The following is a 15,240-nucleotide window of genomic DNA, read 5'->3' as shown; positions in this document are numbered from 1 at the left end:
GTAGAGCCAATGAGAGCAGCAGGACGAGGTGGTACCAAATTCCCGTCGGCCAATGACTAGCCAGAGTTTACGAAAGCCTCATTAGCATCTCCCCCCTCCGCCTGGCTGGGGATGGGACAATGCGGTGTTGGTGTCTGCAGTATTCCGACTCCTGGACACTGGTAGCTGCAAGCTGCGATTTTGGCGTCCTCTCATTTCCTATCCTTATCTCCGTCCGCGGCTGCCTTGGCCAGCCAGCTTTTGATTTTGTATCTGGTCATTGATCAGTAAAACGAACCTAAGGAAATATAGGACACGATTACCTCACTGCCAGCTCTGGCCCAGGGCTTGTACAGGGAGCACAGGGTTTCTGCACCAGTGAGCTGCAGAAACTTAGTCCCTGAGGTCTGAAGCTCGCGGCACATTCTCATCCCTGGGAGCGTGACCCCAGCGCCCAACGCCAAGATGCCGGCCCACATATTGCAAGAGGTGAGCTCCCCCCAAATGGCCCCTCCCTTTCAGGTTGACGAGTGCAGATTGGTCTTCTAGGTGGGTGGTTGGTTGGGGGTTGGAGGGAGTTCAGAGCAGCCGGGAGCATTTAGCTATCATTTTCGAGTTTCTCTACCTTGAATGACTGCTTCTCTACCGGGGGATAGCCCGACTTTTACTCGGGGCAGTTGATTTCCCCCCAACTTATGTTTCTTAGTCTTTAAAGTAAAACCTGACCCTCTTCTATACTTGCAGGGTTTCCTTTGTGAGTTGCTAAGGGTGCTTCTAATAAAACATATCTCCTGTCCCATTCAGTATAAGGTTTATTACTGCCAGTCTGCGCATTTCATGAAACTTCCCCTTGTTCCATTTCGTTGTACACTCCACCGTCATGCAACCTTGGCGTATGGCCGGTGTTGCATCCTTCCCGCAATTACATTCCAGGGCCGTACCCTACCCCTGTTGCCCCTCGCGCCTGCAATCCTAATTCTCCACTCCCCCTCCTGGCAGATGTCTGGCTCTTACTCAACCACCACCACCACAATCACAGCGCCTCCCTCTGGGGGACAGCAGAATGGAGGAGAGAAGTTAGAAAAGAATCCTCACCACTGGGGAGCAGATGTTCGCCCTGAAATGAAAGACGACATATATGACCCCAGCTACCAGGATGAGGAGGGGCCCCCACCCAAGCTGGAGTACGTCTGGAGAAACATCATCCTCATGGCGCTGCTGCACTTGGGGGCCCTGTATGGGATCACACTGGTTCCGTCCTGCAAGCTCTACACCTGCCTCTTCGGTGAGCAGCTCCCCTCGTCTTGGGCCAGTTCCTCCGATTTCTCCTTGCTCCTTAAAGGGTGACCTCTGACCCAAGGCAGCAGCCCCCTTTTTTTTTGGTTCCTGATGGAGCAAATGGGTTGGGAAAAGAGCCTAGTGGGATTAGGATGGGGGGGGCACTTGAATTTTAAGAGTCTTTTAATTGATGCTGAGGCCACTGAACAGGCTTTGCTATAGGGGTCACTTGATGGCTCCTGTCCCAGCCCTGCCTGCCACAAAAGAAGCAGGCCCTGCCTAAGGGACTTTGGAACCAAGGACTAGAGCACGGGCCTCATGGGCAGCAACCTGTTGAACCCAGTGAGAGCACAGAGACAGGAGATACAATTTGGGAGGAGAGAACAGAAGGGGTTATAAACACAACCGTTGGGGCCTCTCTGCCTGGCCAGCCCGAGCAGGCTGGTTTGACCTGGAGGAAGGTGAAGCAGGATCCGGTACAAACAGCTTCGCAGGTGTGTGACTCCAGGGTTGGCACAGGCCGGTCAGCAGACCATTCTTAGACTAGATTAAAGCTGCAGGAGTGTTTTGCCTTCTCTTCTGCCTGCTGCTGCTCACATGCTGTGCCCACACAGTGCCGTGGACCCTCCCCCTTCAGACACAGTAGCTAGCACATGCCTCCTTGGCAGGCAGTAGAGGCCTGAGCAGCTCCAACCTTCAGAAGGTTGTGAGTGTGCCACGAACTCAGCTCCACCGGGGTCCGTGGGTAGAGGCTGGTGCCAGGGCTGCCCCCTGGATATTCACATATACTTTGCAGGTGGTTTCACCTCTGAACCCTGAACCGGGAAGGGAGGGACTGGAGCTCTGCAGACCCGGGTGTCTTGCTGCTCCTGAGAGCAAGGGGTTCTCCAACACAGTGGAAGGTTTTCTGGAGAGGTTCTGAGTATAGGCACTAACGGTAGCTCTCTTGGAGGCCAGTGTATATTTAGAAGGGCTGGTTGTCTTAAGTGTTAACTGCCTCTACCTTGGTCCTCCTAGGTCTTACAAGTGTTGAGATACGGTTCTTGAGAGTTTTTCCAGGTACCAAGAGTAGGAATGGGAAACTTATTTAGATTAGCCGTGTGTCTTGCCAGCCTTATTCCTGTCTCGGCTGCACCTGCATGAACTATAAACCCAGAGCTGATAGACATCTGTGAAACACTGAGAGAGCCTAATGGACAAGGTTCCCCCAACCCGTTTCTGAATTTAAAACTATGAGATGTTGTACGCCCCACTATTGGGGACACTTTCCTCTGGGAGACAGGGAAGGGATCTTAGTCTCCTATGTGTTAGACTGAGAGGTGAACTGAAGAGGCCTAAGACTACTTGGGTTCTTGTGTGGGCTCCGTGTGTCCTGTGGTCCCCCCCAAAAGACATTGTCTGGGCTTTTGGATCCAATTTGCCTGGGTCGTCTGCCTCATGAAAGAAGTGCAGATGTTTCCTTGGTGCTCGGGCCAACTCCCCCCACCCCAATACAGGGCTCTGGTTACCTTAGAACCACCCCAGACATAGGTACGGTATTTCATCCCATGACCGGAACTTCTCTCAGTATGCTGTCTGTTACTTCCCTGGGATGGTGTAGGAGGGACAGGAAGGCGGGGAGGGAGAAGGGAGAGTTCTTGGGAAACTTATTATCTGTCTGCAGAAAGGCACAGAGCAGTTTGTACAATGTGTGGTGTCACCAGTAGCAACCAAGTTCTGTAGCCTCTGAAGGTCCTTTGTCTCTTGATGTTCCTTGGAAGGGAATCCGTGTTGGCCCTTTCCACCAAGGCCCCAGCCCCTGCTTCCTATTTCTACTAATGGAGGGGACATAGGGGTGAACTGCTCTTCTCTTTCCCAGTTAGTGGCCAGGGAGAGACAGGAGAACTGGGCACACAGATCTTAGGGGATGGAGGACAGAAAACCCACCTTCAAATAGTAGTAGACAAGCACCCTTTCCATCCAGAATCCATGTCTTCAGCAGAAATGTATGGTACGAATAGCACCCACCTTGTTCAAGTTATGTGGCGAATATGAGACTCTTACTGTCCTTGGTAGTGTTTGAGCCCCTCTGCAAGTCAGGCTATCCCTTATACTGCTACAGCGTTGAAATGGTTTTGTGCCCCTGGTAAAAGCTTCATGGGTATAGCTCGCTATTCACTGTCACCATTTGTTTTCTTCAACTGGCCATTGTCCAAACTGCTCCGGCTGCTGCTTCAAAAATGCCCTTGGCTGTGGGTTCTAGGCTGAGAAATGCAGTTTCCTGACCAGAACATGTTAGAGGGCAGCTAGAGGTCAAAGAAGATAGGTCCTGAATGCCCTTAGAGACTCAGGACGACCAGTGGCACAAAGTGGTAAAATCTCTGAGGTTTCACAGAGTAAGATGTCCTAGGGCTTCGGGGAAAACCAGACCTTTACCCAAAGGCTAAACGAGAAGTTGCTGGTGCTAGGAAACAGTCTTTGGCATGCTTCCCTTATGCCACTGGCCTGTTGGTGATAACCCCACCTTTCTTGTCCTATAGCATATTTGTACTATGTCATCAGTGCCTTGGGCATCACGGCCGGGGCTCACCGCCTGTGGAGCCACCGAACCTACAAAGCTCGGCTGCCGCTGCGGCTCTTCCTCATCATCGCCAACACCATGGCTTTCCAGGTGAGAAGCCGGCGCTGGTAGCTGTCTCCGCCCCATGGCTGGCAGTCAGGGATCTTAGACGGCCATTGCTCTTTCTCGTCCCCTGTGGTCACCTAGACTGCAGACGCAGTGCTGAAGTCCATGTGCCATGGAGTCACTGGGAAAGGAAATGAGAACCCCAAGCAAGTGCTGGGTCAGTTTCCATCTCAAGGTCCCTGTGGTGTCACATAGCGTGGCTGTTGTGGGTCCTCAGTATAAAAGATGGGACCCTAGAGCCTGTACCAACCCTGATTTCCTAGATCACAAGAGGCCCGTTCACTCACACATTGAGGTGACCGTCTCAGACTACACAGTGGGACAGAAGGTGATGTGTCCTAGACCCTGGAGCTCTGTTGTTTTGTAACACACACTAATCATTTAGCTAGACTAAGTTCTCACAGCGCTTAGAGGTAGCAGACACTGTTGTTACTGCCTCTTTGCTGATGAGGAGATGCCCAGAGATGGGCTCCGTCGTCACTGCAGTGCTGTATGAGGCTGTGGTGAAACATCTTGAAGATTGTTGAAACAACAAGCTCTAGCAGAACAAGGACAGAGAACTAAGGAGTTGGAAGGGGACTCTTGGGGCCACTAAACTTTAAGGACACAGGATAGCCAGTGGTGGGCTTAATTTTTACAGCAAGAGGAAACTAGGAAACCCAATTAGTCCCCTCTGGTTAAGATTTGAGGTGCTTACCAGATATGCCTAATTGTCTCTGGCCTAGCAACTTGGTCTTTAAAAGATTCTTGGGGACAAAGGGAAGGAAGAGACACTGGTATACTTTTGAAGGTGTGGCAGGAGCCAGACAAGTCCAGAGGTCCTTTGGAAACACGCCGTGCTCATGTGTTAATGCCGGCCTTGGATGGCATTCCTGGCCAGTTTCTACAGAGTAGCACCCCAGGACCCAAGGCCACTTGCCTGATACTCTAAGCCAGAAGATAAGACTCTCCGCAGGCACCCTGTCCCATAGTTACTGTTTGGAAAGCTGATCTGGGATAAGCAAGATGTCTCAGTTGGTAAAGGTACTTTCTGCAGGCCTGACAACCAGGCTTGAATCCCGAGAGCCTGCTGTGTAGAAAGAGAGAACTGAAACATGGCCTCTGACCACACATGTGCCATGGCACATACGCACCTATATGTACACACTCACATAAAATTAGCTTTTTCCAAAAAATCCACCATCTTGGGCTGGAGAGATGGCTCAGCAGTTAAGAGCACTGAGTGCTCTTCTAGAGGACCCAGGTTCAATTCCCAGCACCCACATAGCAGCTCACAGCTGTCTGCCAACACCTATGGCAAAACACCAATGCACATAAAATAAGAATAAATAAATTTAAAAAATCTACCATCTTACTTGCTAATGAAAGGTGACAACTGTGATTTCCTGCTCTCTCCCGTACAGCCTCAGAAAGTGACCATGCTGTTCCTATGCTCTGAGTCTTTAAGTTAGTTTTCTATATGTACATCTAAAGCAAGTGTGAAACAGAGGAGAGCCTCTCACATTCACCCTGTGCAGTCTTTGAGCAAGAGTCCTGGGACTTTGTGAGCTGGACTGAGAGTTCCAGGCCCTGGCAGACACCTAGACCCTTGCATTCACCCAGGAGGGCTTTTCTCAATACTGGGATCCTCTTTCTTATCTCTCTAGAATGACGTGTATGAATGGGCCCGAGACCACCGCGCCCACCACAAATTCTCAGAAACGCACGCTGACCCTCACAATTCCCGCCGTGGCTTTTTCTTCTCTCACGTGGGCTGGCTGCTTGTGCGCAAACACCCGGCTGTCAAAGAGAAGGGCGGAAAACTGGACATGTCTGACCTAAAAGCCGAGAAGCTGGTCATGTTCCAGAGGCGGTGAGTGAGGGGGGTGGCCCTGGGAATGTGGGGTTTACACTTTCTGCCTTTTTTTCTTAAGACTTGTAGGATTAAAGCTGTGACTTACTGAGTCTACATGTTCAGATCACTTTTAAACCTGTTTTTAATTTCCTATGGGCCATAGAGGTTAACTAACTGTTCTTTATATGTGTTATCTGATTGGAACCAATTAAATATAAAACAAAACAAAAAACATGTTTATTGACTAGGGGGGGAAAAGACAGAGAACTGAGTGTTATGGAGACCTCATCTTGAAGAAGTAGGTAGCCTAGTGGCTGCAGAGCGATAAGCTGAGCAGCCTGACGATAATCGTGCAAGCCGGGGTATGTTTACACTGGACAGAGCAGGTGATTGCTCAGGGAAGGGCCTGGGAGAAGTGTTGAATCCACAGTTGTGTGGAGACATCACAGATGTTTCAGAGGGGGACTGTATGGGCAGAGTGCAGTGAGCTCAAGCCTCAAGAATGTTACAGGAATGAACTCGAGGTGTGAGAAACAAGAGCTTCAGACATGCTGCTGCTGCCCTTCCTGTAGAGTAGTTCAGTTAGCAACAGAATTACCAAAGGGTCCTCTAGGAGCTGGTGTTCACTCATGGGAGGGATACAGGTTGGATGTAGGAGAGACCTAAGCCAAGGAAGCAGGGGTCAACGTTGATGGAAAGGAGTTAGATGCGAGAAACTTACCAGGACGTAAGAGTGGAAGACATGCTTACTAAAGAACACAGGGGTCAGTTCCCTTGGAGTATCTGGTCTACGTGATGGAGAGGGCTAGTGTTGCTGTGGGGTCAGAGACCCACAGTTCATCTGGGACACTCTGTTTTGGGGTGGGCCAGCAGAGCTAAGAATGCTGGTAGCAGCCAATAGAGGCATGAGATCGCACAGTGTATACTGCACCTCAGGCCCCAGTGGTCATGATAATGGAACACAAAGGCAGGTAAACAGCAGCCCGGGAAGCAACTGATACTAGGGTCATTTACTGCATCCACATTGCCCCATCTAAACAGTGAGATAACAGCATTTGCTCTCAAATTCTGCACCACAGTTATTGCTTTGGGGGGGGTTGGGAGGGCTGGTTACTGCTACTCCTTACTCATGGTATAGGGGCAAAAAGCCCTGCCTGCCAGGACTGGACAGTCCACAGGAGTGTGAGAGTTCTCTCTCCATACTCAGTGTGCAATCTCTCCACGTAGGTACTACAAGCTTGGTCTCCTGCTGATGTGTTTCATCCTGCCTACGCTGGTGCCCTGGTATTTCTGGGGTGAAGCTTTCGTGAACAGCTTGTGTGTTAGCACCTTCTTGCGATACGCTGTGGTGCTCAATGCCACCTGGCTGGTGAACAGTGCCGCCCACCTCTATGGGTATCGCCCCTACGACAAGAACATTAGCTCCCGGGAGAATATCCTGGTTTCAATGGGAGCTGTGGGTGAGTAGGTCCCCATCATGACCATATCTGGTGACTTGCTGCTGGAGATGCTTGGCCAGGAGCCAGAGGAGTCAGGATGATCTGATTTGTATATTTTCCACTATAACAATGGGGATAATTTTATTGGGGAAGCCTTTTGAGATGCCATTCCGTCTGCGAAAAGGGTGAAAATCTGCCTATAATGGGGCTCCTTTGAGTTTTTCCCATTTCCCAGTTACTTCTGGTGGGTCTGCAGTCTCGTCCAGGGCAGGGGATCGTAAATAGAAAAGTAGGGTCATCTCCATGAATGTCAGTCTCATGTTTTTATTTAGTCATGCTGTATAAAAGGCAGCGTGGTTACCACTTAGTGCGGTACATTTCAGGTACGTTACATGGATAGCACTTTTGTCTCTGTAGTCTACTTATCCACTAGTGATGCCTGTGTGGTGGCCATTAGCTCACGCGCCTTCTCCCTCCCTCTAATCCTCTTCTCACAGTCCCTTGTTTTTCTGTTTTCTCCTGTTTGTGCTAGAGCTTCCCTCCCCACAGCTTTACTTGGGGAATCCTACCAGATCGCTTAAATGTAGTTGATCCAACCCGTAAATCTTGTCCCAGTTGTCAGTCCCATCATGCCTCTGCTACCTGTGCCCACATCTTTCCTGTCCTTTCTAAGAGGGTTTGACAAAGACCTTGGGTTAGTTTTCCCTATGCCGAGCCATGGCTTCTTTTCTTTGGTAAGAGGTGTTGGTCATCCAATGATACTGTTTAGATTGGTGACTCATCTATGTATAGCACTCATTAACTTAGGCTGTGTGGATATTATTCAAAGTGTCTTTTCTGGGTTGGCATGATGGTTCAGCAGGTAAAGGCACTTGCCCACCAAGCCCGACCAGCCTATGTTTGATCCCTGGGACCCACGTATTGGAAGAAGTGCAAATTCCCCTGACCTCCACATGCACGCTGTGGCGTGTATGCATGTCTAATTCATACGTGCAAATATTAAAAATTAATTTAAAATATTTTCCTTATAACTTACCTGTGTCCCTCTTTTCAGGGGTCAACCATTGCTTGCGTTCTTTAATTCATGTTTGAAATAAATTACCCACACTCTACAGTGCTAAGATCCTCACAGAAATGGAGTAATTTGGATAAGATGTGTAGGTCCCATAATATCAGTGGATCTATGATGCCTTTGAGGGTGTCTGTAAAGTAAAAGACACTGGAGTTATCCATTCACTCACCTACAGTCTGATTCTGCAATGTTTACGGAACCCACTGGGTACCAGGTGTGCAAAGAGGAGGCAGCAGCAATGGCCGAGCCCCCTAACTGCTCTCCTTGCTTCTGTTCCAGGCGAGGGCTTCCACAACTACCACCATGCCTTCCCCTATGACTACTCTGCCAGTGAGTACCGCTGGCATATCAACTTCACCACATTCTTCATCGACTGCATGGCTGCCCTGGGCCTGGCGTATGACCGGAAGAAAGTGTCTAAGGCCGCTGTCTTGGCCAGGATTAAAAGAACTGGAGATGGGAGCTGCAAGAGTGGCTGAGTTTGGGGTCTTCCAGTTTCTGTTCCAAAAGCCAGCTTGGCAGAGGCTTAATGTTCTGTTAATTAACTACTGAGTATTGCTACCCAGATGCTAAAATGATGACGTTAACCCATTCTGGTACAGTATTGTTAAATGGACATGTATTGGAAGTCAACAGCTCTTCCCCGTCGATGCTAAGCTGATCTTACCTTCTCTTTTCTTTTCCCGTTGTCTTTTTCTTTGCTTTGTCCCTCTTGACCTCGTTTCTCATTGCCTCCCAAGCCAGCAGCTGCTCTGCCATAGGTCAGTGTTTACCTTCCAAAGCATACCAACTTTCCAAGGGTTTAGAAGAAAAGGTTTATGCCCTACCCCCAGCTCTTCGCTGTTCTGAGTTAGAGATGGCAAGAAAATCTTCAGAGATTTCTCTGGATATTTTTAGCCCAGGTTTTGCTAGAGGGAATGGAAAGTAAATCTTATAGGCCAATTTCAACATGCAGGCTGTGATTCATCGAAGATGCGGGAGAGGGGGATCTCTTGTGTTCAGGCTCAGCTCTTGTCTCGCAGAGGCACTGGAACCTTTCCACACAGCATGCCTCCTCTCCTTATTCTGAGTAGGTGACAGTCACAGAACTTAGTGACACTAGAATACAGTAACACATATCAGTATCTCGATGTAGTTTAGGCTGAAGATTTTTTTTTTAAAAAAAGTAAAAAACTGTAGGGGAAGTGGTCTCTACTGCAAAGAGATTTCTTTTCCTTTAATAAGAAGGATATAGGACCAGGTGTGGCAGGTGGCACACGACTTAAATCGCAGCACTTGAGAGGCAGAGGCAGGTGGTGGATCTCTTGAGTTCCAGGTCAGCCAGGGCTAGACAGTGAGACTTTGTCTCAAGTAAATAAATAGATTACAAGGACATGCAGAGCAAGAAGTCTTCGGGTGAGGCATGTTTGGAATTGATGAGGACAGTCACTCATAGTGTTGAGCATTCTGTGGGTTGCACACCCAACTCTTAATTCCTGCTCTTCCGTCTGGTTGCCCCCATTAAATTAAGGATGGTTGTGGTGTTTCCATACATCCAACAATGGAAGCATTTGAAGACCTGAACTTAAGCCCCAGTTAAAACCGAAAAGGCATACAGTCTGTCCTGGAATCTGCAAATACTCGCTTGAGTGTTTCCCTCCCACTGTTGGGCAGCAGGTGGAAAAGTTGGAAGACACTACAGGCAGCTCCTAATAACCTTCCAAAAAAGCTGCTGGGAACACACTGCCAGGGGACTTAGAGTTTTGGAGTGCTCTAGTGAAACGGGTTAGATGTTAGCTCTCCATTCCTTACTGTAAGCTCCCCTGCAGTGCTGACTCATGCCTCATTGGCTCTTTGACCATCCAGCCTACGTGGAGGACTCTGCCTGGGTCGCATGGCCTGAAATCTCTTAGCTCTACCATGTCTGCTGCTTTTTCCTACCCAGTTTTGTGGTTTGCCTTGTGGTTTTATTTCTGCCTTTTTTTTCCCTCCTGCTTCTGACATTTAGTTTTGCTCTAGACAGAATGTCCTGTGTTTACAGGCACTAAATGTTCAGTCCCAGCAGCTTCCTTGTGCAGAGATACAATGTTGTATCAGTAGTGAGTAGAGCTGCCTGTCCCTTTCCTGTGGCTTTCAGATCCTCCACCTCTTGTCCTTCAGGCTTCTGACATTCTGGAAGCTGTAAAGAAAAAGTTTGGCAGACTTTCTAGAAATATCTCTGACTCAGAGAGGCTCTTTGTTTCGTGAGTCATTCCAAAACAAATGCTTCTGTTGTGTCAGTGTACCCGGGACAGGACAAGACACAGTTCCTGTCTTTTAGCCTCAACATGCTCAGTGCTCCCGCATGCTCAGCAAAGCTCTATGGGCTCATCACTACTCCTGAATGGTGCTGTGGTGCTTATAGAAGGAGGAGGACGCGATGGCTGAATGGGAAGCACAAGAACCAAGGTCGTGGTCTTAAGTGCCTCAGCTGGGATCCCGTAGACCTGCAGCCACAGTCTGCTTGCAAAGCTTTGGCTAAGATAGGAGATCTGAGATGCCATGGACTTTGCATAAGAGATTTTGTACAGCAAACTAATTGGCTCATCTACCCTGCTGTTGTAAGACTGGCGTACCAAATGCTATACATACCACTGAACCCCAGTGGTTGGACGGAACAGTCTTGTTAGTTGAATAGACCCCTCAGGAGCTTTATGTGCCCACACAAGAGCAGCCTTATCCTTTAGCTGTTCATTAAAATAGAACCCTGTGTGGCCCTATTCCTTGGAGATGCCTTTTGGGTAGTTTTAGCTCCACTGATTTAGCAGGTGCCCACTTAATAATATGTGAAAAACGAGAGCAACTTTCTCTTCTAAGCCTGCCCCATGGGTCTATCTGAACCATGCCGTGGCTGAGGACCCCATTCCATTGTGTTTGTGTCTGACAATAAGGGTGGTGTACCAGCTCACTAAGGAATACAATACTACTTTCAAGATTTTAAAGCTCAAACCAAGTGACACATTAATAAGAAACTAAGATCTGACTGAGTGACTTTCTAACAGTCCTTGCCTTGTGGACACGCTCAAATCTGACTTGGGTGCCTTACCTCTTCTCTAATCTGTTGCGTGTGAGCCTGCACTCGCTTCCTCTATGGGGTCCCTTAAAACCGGACATCCTGTAATATGGCAGGTGTCAGCTGACCTGACTGAAGGATTCACTGTATATTAATTTGCAGTATTCCTTTGGGGGCTTCATTTGGGGGACTTTCCTTAGGGCTGTTTTGATGAAGTGCCCGTAGCTGATGGATGGTGGAAGTAATTTGAACGTATGTGACTCGTAGGTTTTGTTCTTTGTTTTAAGATTAAACGCTGGTTGTAGCATTTAAAGAGAAAGCTTTTCTTCATGGTTTGCTAGTATCCTGAGCGTCTTCTTTAGTTGAAGTAGGTTAGTAGAAAGTTAGGAAAGCAGTGGCCATGTTAGGCTGGTGGTGAAGGCCGGGGCCTCCTACCATGCTGGGTCTTTTGTAAAACAGTCCCACTCTTGACAATAATGAGTTCACTCCTTGGATAAGGATGTTAACCAGGGGAGTGCCCTCCTGACCTAATCAGCTCTTAATGGTCCCAGCTGTCAACACTGTTGCATTGGGGATTAAGTTTCCAACCCATGAACTGTGGGACAAACTCAAACCATAGCACTGGACATGTCACTTAACAGTAATGTGACTCAGTATTACTTCTGTGAAACTGGGATAGTGATCCTGGCCTACCTCAGTGGGTAGGTTTGAGCATGACCAAATGCTCTTTATAAAATATTTGGGGACCCTCAGCAGAGGAATATTTAAGTCCTGCACATTTTTATAGTAACTGTCCACCATGGACTTGACACGTGCCTATGTCCCAGATGACATTGTTAATCTACGTCATACTTTTCAGAGACTGAACAGATACGTTAGATAATGTATACTCATTGCTATGAAAACATGCAGGACTCCATTTCCTTCCTTGGGTGGGATTTTTCCTTTATTATGTGCAACGGTAGTTATTTGTAATCTAATAATTTTCATTAATACCAACTCTGAAAGTATTTCTACTCATCTGAGGTTGTGTTTATTCATAATAAAATGAAATGGATCTGACTGCAATATGTCTCATAGTGTTCTGACTGGGACACAGTCTCCCAGGACCTGTCTGGTTCACCACCCCACCCATGTCCTTCACCTTTGAGAAAGAAAAGGAATTTAGAAGTCACGAGGTTTGAGACATTCCCCAGTAACCTGCTCTGCCTTTCTTAGGTGTAATTTGACGTTCAGTTCCAGCAACAGGAAACCAGTAGTCAGCAGTAAATCAAAAACATCACCTGCTGACAGACGCCTTGGCTTGGAGAAGTGCCAGGTTTCTGTGTATCATGTCCAGATGGATCCAACCAGCATTGCCCGAAGGGCATATCTTCCCTTGCAGCTCCGGCTGAGCATTCCACCAGCTCATTCTTGCCGCGGGAGCGTCCTGTTTTCAGGGAACCGGTAGCTTCTGAGCATGCTAATGCACTGTGGAGCTCAAAGAACCCAGCCACCCAGGGAGGGGTCAGGATGGGACAGGGAGGGGTCAGGATGGGACGGGGGGGAGTCAGGATGGGACAGGTGGCATTTGTTTCCTCTTGTGTTGTTGTTATCCTTTAGCCTTTTTACTCTCTCTGAGGCTACTCAATGGGTAAAAGAAGGAACACAGAGATCACAGAAGGCTGGCTTTCCTGCAGGAACTCCCCAGCCAACATCCGGGCTTCCAAGAGTGCACAGAGCCAGTGCCATCAGTTCACCTCAGCTGATCTGGGTTCACCTTAGACATTCTACAGGACTCTTAAAAGGCCATGATGCAGGCCTGTAATCGGGCTGCTTCGAGGGTGAGGGAGGAGGACTTCAAAGTTCAAGGCCTGCCAGGCATCCCAATGAGACTGCCTCAAAATTTAAAGAAGTAAAGGGAGGCGGGGTGGCGGTGGTGTGGCTTCATAGCACATCTATCTGGAAGGAGACCCCAAATCAGTGAAGGTAGAATCCCTAGACCCCAGTAAGACTCAGTCATTCTGAATCCCAGGAACCAGAGACACTGTGTGTTGAATCATTGCCAGTTCTGAAGAACCTGGCCAACTGCTACTTCCCTCTCTCTCCTTGTTCCAAGGCAAACGCTCCCAGAAGACAGCAATAAATGCTGCTTTTTGCATGTTTTGTATGAAAGGCTAAAAGTAGGTTAAGATTCCAGCAAGATTAAGCCATGTCACAAAAGTAAAAGAAATAGTTTCAGTGGAAGAATGAAATGCCTAATTCCCAATGACTACCAGTTTTCTCCTTCCATAGAAAAACCAGGACTGTCCTACCGGGCCAGGAAAAGGGGAAGAAATAAAACAATTTGCAGATGACACAACTATACAACTTTTTTTGGTGTTTTTAAGACAGGGTTTCCCTGGGTAGCTTTGGAGCCTGTCCGGGAACTACCTCTTGTAGACCAGGCTTGTGTCGAACTCAGAGGGAAAATTTATATAGGGAAATTCAAGAGACCCAGAATTAGACAAAACAAACAAACAAACAAACACACAAAGATGGAGAAAACTTATTTCCTTATTTCATATTCAAAAGGTGGCGGCGGCAGTGGCACACACACACCTTTAATCCCAGCACTTGGGAGGCAGAGGCAAATGGATCTCTGAGTTCAAGACCAGCCTGTTCTACAGAACTATCTCTAGAACAGCCAGGGCTACACTGAGACACCCTGTCTCTAAATAAATAAATAAACAAATGCAGACAAATTCATGGAGAGAATTTAGCAACAAACCATGCATTTATGACTAACTGCTCTTTGGCAATCACTCAGATTCCCACTGGAAAAGAGAATCTTGCAGCAGAGTTAAGCAGGTGGATATCCATCCACATCTGGTTGGCATACCACGTCCTCACATACAACTACGAGCTCAAAATCGTTGAGGGGACGCTTTCCTCCCATCACAGGATAAGGCAGGGTGATAATTTCTTGGATATGGTAGAAAAATACAAGCAACAAGCTTTTTTAAGTATATGAGTCAGGTTCCATCAAGACTGAGATTTTTGTGCTTCAAAAGGTAGTCAGGAAATTAAAAAGGCAGATTGGGAGGAGGCCCTAATGCTGACAGAGTATGAGATGAATGCCTTCTCTTCGTTGTCAACAGGACTGAGCCACATCCCCCTGCGTGGAAGCAAGAGCTATTCTACTGAGCTAATACTTCTAGACCCATAGCAGAGGGACCCTGAAAAGTCAACAATAAAAAGATAGTGAAGATATAATTAAAAACATAGAATAACAACAAATACCTGGCACTAAAATTAAGGTATTTGAATGGACATTTATGAAAAGGAGGCCCACAAATGGGCAGTAAGTACCTAGGGGTACTTGGCATCAATAGCCCTCAGAATATACCAAGCAGCATAACGAAACACCTCAGTTCCACTAAGATGGCTGTAACAGAAAAAAGCAAACACCAGGTGCTGCCCAGGGTGTGGACAAAGAGTCACAACTCTTCACGGATGGAAATCCAAGATTGTACATCTCCCCAAGAGTTAACAACGCAGACATCCACCAGAGACATGGAGAGATGTGTCACACAAAACTTTGTATGCTAATCTCCATGCCTATGTTACATAATAGAGCAAAACAGAAACAATCCAAAATGTCCATCAGCAAATGCATAAACATAGTGTGGTACATTCAAACAGTACAGCACTTCTCAACCACAAGAATTAAGTACAATAGCCAGGCGGTGGTGGCACACACCTTTAATCCCAGCACTCAGGAGGCAGAGGTAGGCAGATCTCTGTGAGTTCGAGGTCAGCCTGGTCTACAGAGCAAGATCCAGGATAGCCAGAGCTGTTAAACAGAGAAACTCTGTCTCGAAAAACCAAAAAGGAAAAGAATTAAGAACAAGATACAGCACTTTTCTGAGTTAGACACAGGAGGTGCTGTATGAGTCCATTTATACAAAGTGTCTGAAATAG

The 15,240-nt window shown here is 47.8% G+C and overlaps 1 protein-coding gene across 1 annotated transcript; it reads left to right on the top strand.

Moving 5' to 3' along the window:
• The first annotated feature begins 444 nt into the window (after window positions 1–444).
• Window positions 445–8,746, top strand: LOC101835362 (acyl-CoA desaturase 2-like). Its single transcript, NM_001281586.1, is given in 6 exon segments — window positions 445–468; window positions 979–1,264; window positions 3,777–3,907; window positions 5,569–5,774; window positions 6,984–7,216; window positions 8,547–8,746. Coding segments are annotated over 6 exon segments (1,080 nt in total).
• Window positions 8,747–15,240: the final 6,494 nt, after the last annotated feature.

This window comes from Mesocricetus auratus, unplaced genomic scaffold (assembly GCF_017639785.1).
Source record: "Mesocricetus auratus isolate SY011 unplaced genomic scaffold, BCM_Maur_2.0 Super-Scaffold_4256, whole genome shotgun sequence".
Taxonomy (NCBI): domain Eukaryota; kingdom Metazoa; phylum Chordata; class Mammalia; order Rodentia; family Cricetidae; genus Mesocricetus; species Mesocricetus auratus.
This window is presented reverse-complemented; position numbering and strand designations above follow the sequence as displayed.